This window comes from Anser cygnoides, chromosome Z, assembly GCF_040182565.1.
Source record: "Anser cygnoides isolate HZ-2024a breed goose chromosome Z, Taihu_goose_T2T_genome, whole genome shotgun sequence".
Classification (NCBI taxonomy): Eukaryota; Metazoa; Chordata; class Aves; order Anseriformes; family Anatidae; genus Anser; species Anser cygnoides.
The window spans coordinates 82,764,068-82,777,631 of record NC_089912.1 but is presented as its reverse complement, the minus strand read 5'-3'; the positions used below and the strand labels follow the sequence as shown (position 1 = coordinate 82,777,631).

Here is a 13,564-nt window from a genome sequence, read left to right as displayed (position 1 = left end):
GCACTTTTCGAGTATTCATTAGTTAAAGTTAAACCTCACCGTGTTTCTTTGATAGAGACGCAAACAAAGCAGAAAAAAAAAAAAAAAAAAAAAAAAAAATATATTTTTCCCCCATACCAGGACTTTAGGAAAAAAAAAAAAATCAGAAAACGTTTTATAGCAAAATAGCGACACCTACTGGTTAATGTTAGGTACACGGTTAAGCTCTTCGAAAATAGAGCTGTAAACATCGAGGTGGGGGGAGGAGAAGCCGAACTGTCCGTGTTTCAGTGCCTCTTCCCCGTAAAATCCTCGCCACAGGCTCTGTCCCAAGGGGCCGGGTGCGAACGTGGAGCCCGACACGAGCCGTGCCGCCTCTCCCCCGTGCCGGGCCCAGGCCGCCCGCCGGCCCCTCACAGGCCCCCGGCTCCCCGCGGTGCGGTGGCGGAGCTGCGGCCGGGAGGTGTCGCTGCCGGACCTCGGGAGCCCGCTGCCGCCTGCGCCCTCAGCCACGGGCCTGGGGAGCGCCCTGAGGGGCGGGGCGGGGCGGGGCGGGGCGAGGCTGCGGGGCAGGTGCCGGGCAGCGCCGGGGGTGTCTCCGCCGCTCGGTGAAGCCTCCTCTGCAGTCTTCTCCTGGGGCTGGTAGAAGGCGGCGGCGGGAGCAGCTTCGCCGGAGTCCGGCTCGTCGGGCAGCGGCTCGTAGCCGAGGTGGTGCGGCGAGGACGATGGCTGCGTCGTCTTCTCAGGAGCAGCGGCCGCTGCGGTGCGGCGTGAAGCTGCTCCTCCTCAGCGACGAGCTGCTGGCGGGGCTGCGCCTCGCCAGCCCCAGCCAGAAAGCCCTGCAGCTGGAGGTGCAGCCGGGAGAGGAGGACGCCCAGCTCACCGTGACAGACGGTTAAGTACCCAGCCGCGCCGCTGCCGCATGCCCCCCGCCGCCTCGGCGGCAAAGGGGGCTCGCGCCTTCGCCGCACGGAGCGGCCTCGCCCTTCCCCTCAGGGCGCTGCCGCCGCCTCCCCTCAGCGCCTCGCGGGTCGGGTGCCGGCGGCGGGGCGTCCCGGGCCGCTAACGGGCGGGCTGCGGCGCCCAGGCTCGCCCCGTGCCGAGCGGTGACGAGGCGGCACTGGCTGGGATGGCAGGGCCGAGCTAGCTTCGTGCTGTCGAGTTCCTGACTTTACCCGGGGGTGGAGTTCGGCTCGAGGGGGTCTGTCCCGCTTGTCTGGAGGACAGGATCTGCCGAGGGAGACGAGGCAAAATAGAGGAGCTGGGTAGGGTGGGAGGGAAAGAAGCCACACTGTAGATGTGTCAACAGAAAAAAAAAAAAAAAAAAAAGGTTTTACTTTTACGCTGCTCTTCCTGCCCGTTTGGCAAACGCGCTGTGAGGGCGGTAGAGTACGGCAGAGCCCTGGGATGCGCAGCGGATGGGGTCCGAAGGGGTGCGGGAGGCAGCGGTTCGCCCTGAAACGGTGGCTGAGCGGGCTCCGTTACCTGTGGGCAGGCTGTTTAAGATGCGCACGGGGCAAACTTAGGAAAAACGGGAAACAGAAAACACAGGAAATACGGGTCATGGCTGCATCCAAAACAATTATTCGTTCAGATTTTGGTCTTTACAGGCTGATAAATGGGCTGACATTGAAACCTAAAACAAACTCTCCCTGATTCTGCACGGTGGGATGACTGGGGAAAAGCAGAAACTGCTGTATCTATAGGAAGTAAATATGCTGTCAACGAGGTGGGTGAATATGAGCTCAGTCCTACACAGGTCTAGACACCCAGCGCTTGTTGGGACTGATTTGTTAAGAGTGAGCGGAGTAACTTCTGACAAGATTGCTGAAATATATGGGTTACAGTCTTGTTTAGGTTTGGGTCAGCCATGTTAAAGGTCGGACTAGATAATCTTAGAGGCCTTTCCCAATATTAAGGATTCTATGATTCCATATGAGTAAACCAGTATATGAACAGTTCAGACTCAACATATACTAGATATGTCGTATACTCAGTGTTTGTGTTATCAGATATTTAACATGCCGTTTAAGAAAGTGTGAATGACAAAAACTAACCACAAGATCTGCTTCTATCTTACATTGTATTAGTTTGATGTAGTTAATGTTGTTGTATTGGTCTTTCACTTCACATATGCTCATTCTTGCATGCAAGTGTATGAAAGACCTGCGGGAAGCCTGGTAACATTGTTACCAGATTTTTTCTTGGAAGGGCTCACATGGAACATAACTGAAAATTCTGAAGATACAGGAGGGATTTTAAAAATATTTATATATTTATTTAACACTTCAGTGTTGCCAGGCATTCACTGAAGACTTGTCTGGTAAATTTTGCGTGAGGGTGCATCTTTGGACATCAGTATATAGTTTTGCTATTCTTGCTAAAAGGGAGGGAATTGCAAACCTGTTCTAAAGTGCAAGCTATTTTCTTTCATCTTCTTCCTTTCATATGAAGATGTTGAAGCTATGCCCTATCAGACCATATGCATAACACAAATCTTTGTAGTGGTATCTGGGAGTTCAGTAACAGTGATTATTGTGACTTTGCGCATTAGATGGGAGAAACAATCTTCAAACACCTAGTTTGAAATACTCTAGTTCTGCCAATGTAGTGTGTTTGTCTAGCTTTAATATCCACTCATCAGAATGATCTTGCTATTGAATTATGTTGGGTTAGCTAGGATGGACAATTTTGCTGTGAAAAGGAAAAATGTTTTCTTACAAAGCTTGAATACAATTGATCTTACTGTGGTGCCTTTACTTAGTGGTGCTAAGATATGGGCTATTTAAGCAATTAAAAAAAGATGGTGCAATTTGAAGGGTTGGCTTTTTTTTTTTTCCCTTCATACTTCACATTGAAGTGATGAGAATTTCTTTTTTTTTCAGGCTTTCTACCTGGATAAGTCTCCCAAAGCTATATATTAGGTGTGTTTGGGAAAAAATAACTTGCTTGTGGCTTTTGTGATTCTTTAAACACATCTGGAAGGGGGATTATTGTTTCCTTTCTGATTATTAAAAGAAAAAAAAAACACAACAGTTCTAGTTTAGGTTACCATCTACTTCATTGGTAAGGGAATATTTGTCATTTGTCTGTAAGGAATTGTGGAGAATGAAGCATGCACTTTAAAATAAAAAGTTGTAAACTGTCTGTAACTTACAGTTCATTGAAAAATTATTCTGTAGAGACATTCTTTAACTGCAGATCTATGATTTCACTCAATCGGAATCACATTCTTATCCGTGTAATAGCATGTAGTTTATCTTAGGCTTTATACTTCTCCTATCACTGCTGTGTTTGTCTGAACCTGTTCTATTACTGTTTATAATGTGATGATGGTAACTGAGTAGAGAGTTACCTCTATACTCAGAAATCAATACAACTACTCTATATCCCCTGGAAGGAGTTGGAAGCTGTAGAATTTCTCCGTAAGTGGAACCACTGGTTGTGACCCTGAGTGATGCAGAAACTCACAGATAAGATGTTGAAACAGGGAAGAATGAAGGATTGTGCTTTATCAGGCAAAGACTTTGTTTCAGCTGTGGGATGGGAGAGAGAAAGAAACTCCACAATGTGTTGTTAATATATGCAGAGTGAGAAGAAGCACTGGATTTTATAAAGTACAGGTACCAAAGGCAGGATGCAAGAACGCTTCTGAATACTGTACAGTGGGCCCAGTGCTGATCTGGAGCTACAAACATTTGAGAGAAGGGTCCATCAGGTTTTCTGGAGAGTTGTCCAGCTCTTTCTTGGACAACTCTCCTCTCCAAGGAGAGCTGGAAACTGATGGCGCTTGTGGAGGAATAGTGTCAGTAAGACAGATGATCACTAGGTACTACTGATTGTCTGAGGTGGTTCATAACATCTGATTTGGGTCTGAAAATGTTGACTGCCAAACTACTCTTGAAATGTTGTCAGCTGCTGCTGAGAGGATGCAGACCTGGTGTTAAAATATTTCTGAGGGTGTTGAACAGAAGAAGTCCTGTTGTCTGTGGCTTTGTGCATTAGTTTGGGAGGATGGGATATAAAAAATGTGGCTTGTAGCAGTTTTATGGAATGCTCATAACAGAATTGCAGAAGTCCTGATATGAATAGATAGAACATCTTGGAAGAAAGGAGAAACTGGTGTCTAGGATGTGCTCCTGAGAGACCAAGAGAAAAAACAGAACTGCAACCTACTTGGATAAAGGGAAGCTTAAGAGCAGATGGCTGAGTGTAGTACAATGCAAATGTAGCAGTGTGGTGGCTTTTCCAAGACTGGGAGACCTCTTGGATTCCTTTTCCTGTGATAATGTTTGGTATGTAAGCAAGTGGTGATCTTAAACTGAGTTAAGTTCTAATTGAAGGCTTCAAACCCAAATTTGGCAGTCTGGAAATTTTTCTTAGCTGTAGCAGCCCTTCCTTAATTATGCCATATTCCTGCTTAGTTGTTCTGAAAAAATACCGGTTAGCTACTGGTTCTCTGAAGTATTCTTCCCCACGTTACCTGACAGTTCTACAGGCAATTAAAACAATGGGCCTTGAATCCTCTTTAAGAACACACTGTTAACTCCTTGGAGCCATGCACTGACTTCTGTTCCTACCATTGAGATATTGTTGTCCTCTTGCAAATGTCAAGGATATAAACACAGATGAGATTTAAGCTTCCAAAGAACAAAACACGTCTACCTCCCTATTAACCTAGCAGAAGTTGATAATACTGTGCTCGGTCATGGTGTTTTTCTGATGAAACAATGTTTAGAGCTATTGAAGCTCAGTATAGGCAATGGTAGCTAACAGTTGCAACTTCCATGTATTTCTGCATAAAAGTCCAAGTTCTGTAGAAGTGCACAGTGTACCAGCTTTTCGTTCAATAACTTGTTTTTCCTCAGGTTACTAAGAAAAACAAATATATGGTATCTTTTTAGGAAACGGTTCATTGCTATGCCTCATAGTTTACAGTGAGGGAGGGAAAGAGAGAAGCTTCTGTGTGCGTGTATGTGATTCAAGGAATAGTTCAAAAAGAAATCAATTCAACAGCAGTCTGGCAAATAACGTAGTTTTCTCTCTAGTTGTGTTCAGAATAAACACAGTGATACCTGAGTAGGCTGCTTTGCAAACTTCCTTTCTGTTCAGCGGACCTGGATAGTAGCTAGATGAAACTGGGAGGGCAGAACTTTCTTTTGAAAAATAAGCAAGCAGTCTTCTTTGAAATTCTGCTTTGTGTGTGTGTGTGTTTTTTTTTTCCCTTACCTTTCATATTTCAGTACCTGCAAAGAGCTTTTTAGTTGTAAATGACAGACATAAAATTTTAAGACTACTTGCTTATGTTGTCATTTGTTTTCAACTGAAAGATTAGGAAGTCTGCAATAAATCTGTGTTTTGTTCTTTATATGTTAGGTGATGTCAGAAAAGAAGAACTTGAACCTTACATAAACTACCGGGTAAATGCTATCCTTTCAAATTTTGTTACAGTGTCTTCACATGTACTTAAGTTTTTAATATTTTTTTTTTAACTATGGCTGATCAGAAACTATGAGCAACTATCAATGGCCATGAATTTTGGAAGAATTAATATAGTAAGTAAAAGCCCCAAAGAAAGTTACATTTTACATTCTTACATTGTTACTCATGTTTAAGATCCATCACATCATCTAAAGAGTTGCCTCTCTGAATTCCAACTTTGGAACTCTAGGAAAAATAACAACCGGTTTTGGTTGAGTTCTTAAGTTTTGTTTTTTTTTTTTTTGAAGTTGTCACATACTCTTCAGGAAGTAATACTATGCCTGAAGAAGCATATGAAAAATCCCAGTCATCAGTGGTGTTCTCCAGGGGTTGGTGTTGGGGCCCATCCTCTTTAATATCTTTATTGATGATTTGGATGAGTGAATTGAGTGCACCCCCAGTAAGTTTGCAGACGACACCAACTGTTGATCTGCAGGAGGGTCAGAAGGCCCTGCAGAGGGACCTGGGCAGGATGGGTCGATGTGCAGGGACCAATGGGATGAGATTCAACATGGCTAAGTGCTGGGTCCTGCACTTTGGTCACAATGCAGTGCTACAGGCTTGGGGGAAAGTGGCTGGAAAGCTGTGCAGAGGCAAAGTATCTGGGGGTGCTTACTGATGCTCACCTGAACATGAGCCAGCAGTGTGCTCAGGTGGCCAAGAAGCCAACAGCATCCTGGCTAGTGTCAGGAATAGTGTAGCCAGCAGGACCAGGGAGGTGATCGTCCCCCTGTACTCAGCTCTGGTGAGGCCGCACCTCGAGTACTGTGTTCAGCTTTGGGCCCCTCACTACAAGAAGGACATCGAGGCCCTGGAATGTGTCCAGAGAAGGGCCATGAAGCTGGTGAAGGGCCTGGAACACAAGTCCTGTGGGGAGGAACTGGGGTTGTTTAGTCTGGAGAAGAGGAGGCTCAGGGGAGACCTTATTGCTCTCTACAACTACCTGAAAAGAAGGTGTGGGGAGCTGGGGGTCAGCCTCTTCTTGCAGAGAAGATGGGATTAGAGGGAATGGCCTCAAGTTGTGCTAGGGGAGGTTTAGGTTGGAAATCAGGAGACATTTCTTCTCAGAAAGAGTAGTCAGGCATTGGAACGAGTTGTTCAGAGAAGTTGTGGAGTCACCGTCCCTTAGGGATGTTTAAGGAAAGGTTGGACATGGCGCTTAGGGACATGGCTTAGTGGGTGACAATGGTAGTAGGGTGATGGTTGGACTAGATGATCTTGGAGGTCTTTTGCAACCTTAATGATTCTATGATGAGATCATCTCCCAGCTACTTCAGCAAACGAACTGCAGACAAGATGGATAGTCAGTAGGGAGTACTGTCTCACAGGATGCGATAGCTGTCGAGAGCCACTGCTGCCTTTTGTCTTAATAAGTACTAATATTATCAGCCATATATTTAGCTTTTATAAAATTACATGAATGGGAAAGTATGCAACATTGATGGACTCAAAGTGAATGTGTTCTATTTGTGCTCTAGAACACAGGTGATAATTAAAACTTTGTAGCTTGGAAAAACTCATCACTGCAAGCTACTCCAGTTCCACCAATTCAGTGGTAACAAAACAGAGATGGTAGTGAGTTTCAGGCACAATTGATCTGGACTGGATATGAACCATTAACCACAAGAGATAAACTCTGCATTCTTTCACTTGGCCCCTGCTTAGTTCCACACATGCAGTACCTTCTAGCTGAATATATTGTGTAATATTCTCCTATCACATACTGAGAACAGTGTTAAATCCTAAAACATTACGAGGCTAGGAAAATGAAATAATTATTATATGAGCTGAAATGCAAAAGTATCAGGATTGGATACCCTAGAAAATGTATTGATAGTGTGAATGGTCATTTATGGTCTGATACTGTACATTCACATGCATTTTACAGTTACTACCAGTATCAGCATCCCCAGTGTGCTGGGAGAGGGCAACCACTGTGAACAGCAGATCTGATGTAGTTTGACATTTCTTTTTCCACCATGAAAATCTTCATTTTTTCTAGTGTGGAAAAATCAGTTGCTAGAGGAAGTTTGAACAGATCACTTAGTTAACATTTTGTACACAAAAGTCATGTACACTCTGACATGGAGATGATATGGAGGCTTTTAGCTGCCCTTTCCCTCTTCTTTCCATATCCATCAGGGAAGAAGCACAGAAGGTTTGGAGGGGTAGGTGGGGGGTGGTAAAGAAAGCACTTAACGTTTCTATAAATTGTCATGGTTATTTTCAGGCCTTTTTTGTTTACTTCTCATTTTCCCTGCCCCTCCTAAGGGGAAATTGCATAAGCAGAATAGTGTATGTGAAGGAATTGTAGTGTTGTTGAATGTGGTATGATTAGAAACAGTAATCCTGTGGTTTTTTTTCTGTTAACTGTTTCATATCATAGTACTAAGTATTCTAGTGGTTAGTTGAGTAGATAAATCCTTAAATTTAAGTTCTAACAGGATCTTTTTGTTATTTCTCCAGTGCAATTTTTTTTCTTCCCTGCAGAAGTTACTTTTTTTTTTTTGAAATATGTAAGTAGTTTGCTAGTCAATATGGTCCGGTTGCATCTGGAAGGAGACGTAGATAAAGCATCAGTTTTGCAGTAGGAGCATGCCTCTCCATTAAAATAAAAAGCACTCATTTTTTTGTATTTGCGTGAATATAGATGTACATATATATATATATACGGAGATGTGTGTTTGTATAAGTAAATAGGTAAGTATATAGAGAGATAGTAAAGACTGAATAAAGAAGTTCAATAACTAACCTGAAAGACTACAGTGGATTCTGGGTAGCTTGTTTGTGGTTGTTGCTGTTGATGTTTTGTTTTTTTTTTAATGTATTTATTATTTGTGTGTGTGTGTTTTGTTTGCTTGCTCTTTTTTTCTTTTACTTTTTTGGTTATGATGATGATGATTATTATTATTATTATTTTGCTTCTCCCTTCTTAACTAATTTTTGTTAGGCTTTTATATTATACTATCACATTGCATGTGCTGTGTATTAAATGTGGTGCTCTGGCTAGGGATGCCTGGGGAATAGGGAAGCCTGATTTCAGTTCTGTGCTCTCCTCTGAAGTGTCTGCCTCAGCGATATAGCTAATCTGTCTGTAAAAATGCAGTGATACAACTTCTTGACCCATCAGTCATGTGGTAAAGCTAAATATTTAAAGTTGTGTGGTGCTTAGAAACTGTGGCAATGAGACCATTTGTAGATGGATTGAAATATCTTTACAGTGGATGATGCTGGTACTGGAAGTGTTAGAGCTTAATTTACTGTAAATAGCATCATCTATAATGATGAGAAGCCACTATATTTGCCCAGGCTTATTACCCTGTCTGTGTGTTTGCCCTCTGAGTCAGTTCTTTTTTATCATGCTGGCAATTTTAAGGTGCAATTTGATGGTCTTTATGCTATTGCTGTTAGTATAGCTTTCTAGAAAAAAAAAATCTGTCACTTTTTCCGACTTCTCTTTAGCCGTCTTGCAAAGGTTTCAAGATATGTATTGAGGAGTTCATAGGATGATTCCAGCTGTTTATGAACTTAAACTTTGAGGAAGGATCTTGAGAATGAGTAAAAAATGTCCAGTCTATGTGCTAGTAAGGTGGCAAGGCTGGAAACTTTTTTTCACAACAATAAATAGTTCTAAACGAACCAGATAAAATTTAAAAGCCTTGCTGAATAAAATACTTTCAGATTGTTACTTTTTCTGCAACTTAATCTGATCTAAATTAGGACTTTGAACATCCAGTGCTCATGTCAAGAAGAGATAGTTTGAATGGAAATAGGTACCATGGAAAATTATACATATTTTCCACAATAATATATTTTGTATGCATTTTTTTCCTCACTACCTAGATAGGCAACATACTTTGGTGAAAATACACTTGTGTATGTGAAAATAAATAAATTTTGTATGTTTGCTTTTAAATGTTTTGCAGTGCTGCTTAGATACTTAAAACAAAACAGAACAGTTCTTTCTTAAGCAGTTCAGAGCCCAACTAGAACACAGAGATTTTAAAAAGTCAGTAGGGAGTAAAGGAGGAGTTCCTTGGTTGTTTTTTTTTTTGTTTGTTTGTTTGTTTTTCCTTTAGATTGCAAAGCTAACAAAGAAGCATGCCTTACCAGACACTCTTTTTTAAATCTGGGAGTCAGCCAGTAAGTGTCACAGTAATCTAGATTGAGTTTAATATATGTCTGCCCTCTGAAATACATATACTTTTCTGAGTTTGTTTTTGAGGAAAGAAGGGAAATTATTCAGGTATTTATGGGGACAGGTTTATTTAGAATCATAGAATCATTGAATGGCTTGGGTTGGAAGGGACCTTAAAGATCGCCCCATTCTAATCCCTGGCCGTGGTGGGGATTACACCTTCCACCAGACCAGGTTGCTCAAAGCCCCATTCAGCCTGGCCTTGAACACTTCCAGGGATGGGACATCCACAGCTTCTATGGGCAACGTGTTTCAGTGCCTCACCACACTCTGAGTAAAAAAAATTTTCCCTATATATTTTCTATACCCACCCTCTTTTAGTTTAAAGCCCTTCCTCCTTGTCCTCTCATTACACTCCCTGACAAAGAGTCCCTCCCCAGCTTTCCTGTAGACTCCCTTTAGGTACTGGAAGGCCACTATAAGGTCTGCCCGGAGCCTTCTCTTCTCCAGGCTGAACAACCCCAGCTCCATCAGCCTGTCTTCACAGGAGAGGTGCTCCAGCCCCTTCATCATCCTTGTGGCCTTCATTTGGGCTCATTCCGATAGTTCCGTGTCTTTCTTGTGCTGGGGGCTCCAGAGCTGAATGCAGTGCTCCAGATGGGGTCTTATAAGAGCAGAGCAAAGGCAGGGAATCACCTTCCTCCACCTGCTGGCAAGGCTTCTTTTGATGCAGCCCAGGATCTGGTTGGCTTTCTGGGCTGCAGGTACACTTGGCTGGCTCATGTCAAACTTCTCATCCACCAGCACCCCCGGGTGCTTCTCATAAGGGCTGCTCTCAATCCATTCTCCACTCAGCCTGTATTTGTGCTTGGGATTGCCCTGAGCCAGGTGCAAGACCTTGCACTTGGATGCAGAACTTTGCACTATTTTGCTCAGTTGAATTGCGTACACAGAGAAGATGTATGGATAGATGCCAAAAGGGTTTCATTCAAAACCTGGTAATACTAGTGGGAAAGTTTTCACTAGTTTCAAGGGAGCCTGCTTCTGCCTGTCTCTTCTCCAACCAAAACCAAGTAAAGGGATCAGTGTATTTATTGTAAAAGCAATGAAATGTCAACTGAAAACTTTGGTCAGGGAGATGTTTTCATAGCTGGCAGAGCTTCTGCACAGCAATGCATTTTAGTGCAGTGGACCTGTACTTCTCTGTCATACAAGAAAAGTCTCTACTGTTTTAGTCCTGTGAACTAAAGATGACCGAACTAGTTTTCTAAAAACACAAAAAGATTTCTATATAGTTGTAGTGTCAAAACTGTACTCTCACAGGTCACCTCTACATGTTTGTATTAGCATAATAGAAGTTCTATTACTGGTGTATTTTGATGGTATTTTCCTATCCCTGTCTTGAATTTTCTGTGGGTGAATTTTCATTTATTTAGTCTCTGGGTAAAACTGACGCTGTGTACATATACATTTAGATCGTAAGTAAGTCCAAGGTAAATTATATTATCCTTTCAATAATCTTACATGCTATCTATAAATTAGTTAAGGTCTCTGCATCTGAAAACACAACATGAACATTTTACATCCTTTTCTGTTCAGCAATATAGTTTTCAGTGAGGCTGACAGAAATTCTTATTCTGCAAAAATCTATACTAGTTATTTAGTCTCTGTGATTTATTTTCATTAAATTCAGTTGGCAGTATTCTTGAAAGTAGCATGGGTGTCATTACCTCTGCATGTGTCCATAGGATCAGGTTCTTTGTAGCCAGAAAACAAATTGCAACTGTTTAGTAATAGACATCTGGAAAGCAAGCCATCTGCACTGAGGTCAGGATGGCCTGATCATTTTGGTGCCAGCTGCTTGTATACCACATTTTTCTGGCAGCTAAAGAGTGTGCACTAGAGAGAGGCATTCCATACATTTCACACAGTCATATGCACAGAATGTTTCAAATATGCAGTGGGCTTTGCTGAATGTGGACCTAATTTAAAGTGTTTTCTAAAACTGTAGCAGAAATGCTGTATTAGCAGCTTAGTTTTCCTAAATGCGTGTCTGCTTGTTTGATTTCCTAATTAGCATGATGTAAATGTGTACAAGGCAGTGCAGGTGCAGGCAATGGTAATAGGTCCAAACAAGTGTGGGAAATATTTAATAGAAAGAAGTTCCAATTATTTGTCCAGATATAGGAATTCTTGAATATTTATTATTAGTTACCATGCTCTGTGTTTAAAACTTGGGAACTCCACCATACGCAGTGACTAAGCCTTTCTGAGTAGAAAGAAATACTATGGTGTCTGCATGAATTTTTGTCAAATCATGCATTAAAAACATTCATGAAGCAAATAAAATATTTATAAAATGGGAAAACTACTTCAAATATATCACATATAATTAAGATGTACTAAGCTAATAAAAAAAGGTATTTCTGCTGTTTTGGAAGCAGCAGCCGAAAATGACTGAAAATTACAGACTACATAGCAGGCTACAGGACACTGAGGTAAGGCAATAAAAATTACTGCTGTCCTGAGGATGTCTGGGTCTTGTTTCTTTCTTCCTTGATACCTCTCACCAGTTCATAAAAAGTTAAAATACTGTCTTGTTTTCTTGTTTAACAAATCGTGTATTGGGCAGTGACTAGTTTCTTAATTTCCCTAATTTTAAATTGTTAGTCATAAACAGAAGATTAGTTTCATTAGATATCCATGGATAAGAGATTCTTAATTTAATGCTCTCCTTCATTTCTTTATCACTATTAAAAGAGGAATTTTCCAGGAAACAACCTTTTTTTTTCCCCTTCTATTATTTATATTTGATAATAATTTGCATTGGCTAATAAATATTTAGGCATTTTAATCTGTTAATTTACTCCTCAGTACAAAATGGAAGAAACTTGATTATCAAGGTGATAAATTAATTGCTGCTGGCATTTTTGGCTGCACTGCACCCATTAATTCTTTTAAAAGTGCTGCTGCTGAGATAATTGTGCTGTACAGTCCAGAGAACACTGTGCTTTTCAATCTATAGTCTTGTTATAATTTAAATACAGATAGTCAAAAGGCATGTATCATTGTAGTTTTTCTTTGATAGTTTTATGGTATTCTTTTTAAATCTTATTTATATAAAAGTGTAGCTGAATTGTAACGATACTCTCAAAATGTATGGACATAAAATAAGGAAAAATTTAAGCAGAAGTGAATATATTTTATTGAAATTAGAAAAGGTGTTGCAATGTGAGGAAAGAAGCCTGGCCTTCTCTTTCTGCAAATCTGGTAACTTTACACCAGGCCCTTCCTCTACAAGAAGTTTTTGTATAAAAAAAGGAGATTCATTGACTCATTAAATTTCAAGCCAAGTAAACACCAGCAGTGTGACACTAGCAGTATGAGGTATTATGAAATGCTATTTTTGACTTTCTTATTCTATGTCCTTCAAAAGTACAAGGAAGTAGCATATACATTACCACTGTATTTGTATGTCTCGCTTGACAGCTCAGTGCTATATTGCTGCCATGTCACTAATCTACAGTGATTTAGCATGGTAGACCATGATTAATACTTTCTAATTTGAAGTTAATGAAACTGCCTGTTTGTAGCAGAACAGTAACTCTTAATACTCTGTTAGAGATACTGGTGTATAATTCATCATTCATTTCTCAGACTGGAAAGACTGAGAAAGTTCAGTGTTATTTAAAAAGTGTTTATAAAAAGTAATTTCTTCGAAGGTCAATATAGTTCAATTAAAGCAATTCTTATATTCTGTCCCTCAAATCACATTCCTGGGGAGGTTATTTTTAGAATACTTGCTTGAGCTCTGAGTGTCTTACAAACTACATCCAAGCCAGTCAGGCTACTGAGTAGTCCTAAACTGTCAGCATTGTGAATCTATGTCACAAAGATTCTTTGCATCTTTCGATGCTGTTTTATTGTCATGTATTAGGCTATTAGGCATTAAATCGTGCAGTTAAT

At 41.2% G+C, this 13,564-nt stretch overlaps 1 protein-coding gene across 2 annotated transcripts in view; it reads left to right on the top strand.

The window, feature by feature from the left end:
• Positions 1-532: 532 nt before the first annotated feature.
• Positions 533-13,564, top strand: part of LOC106047387 (histone-arginine methyltransferase CARM1) — a 77,908-nt gene continuing 64,876 nt past the window's right edge. Inside the window, exon 1 of one of the 2 annotated variants that reach the window (XM_048050977.2) lies at positions 533-873. In XM_048050977.2, coding sequence (XP_047906934.1) covers positions 705-873 — 169 coding nt within the window. In that variant the 5' untranslated portion in view covers positions 533-704. The remainder of the gene's footprint in view (positions 874-13,564) is intronic. The other variant, XM_048050976.2, reaches the window with a different exon arrangement.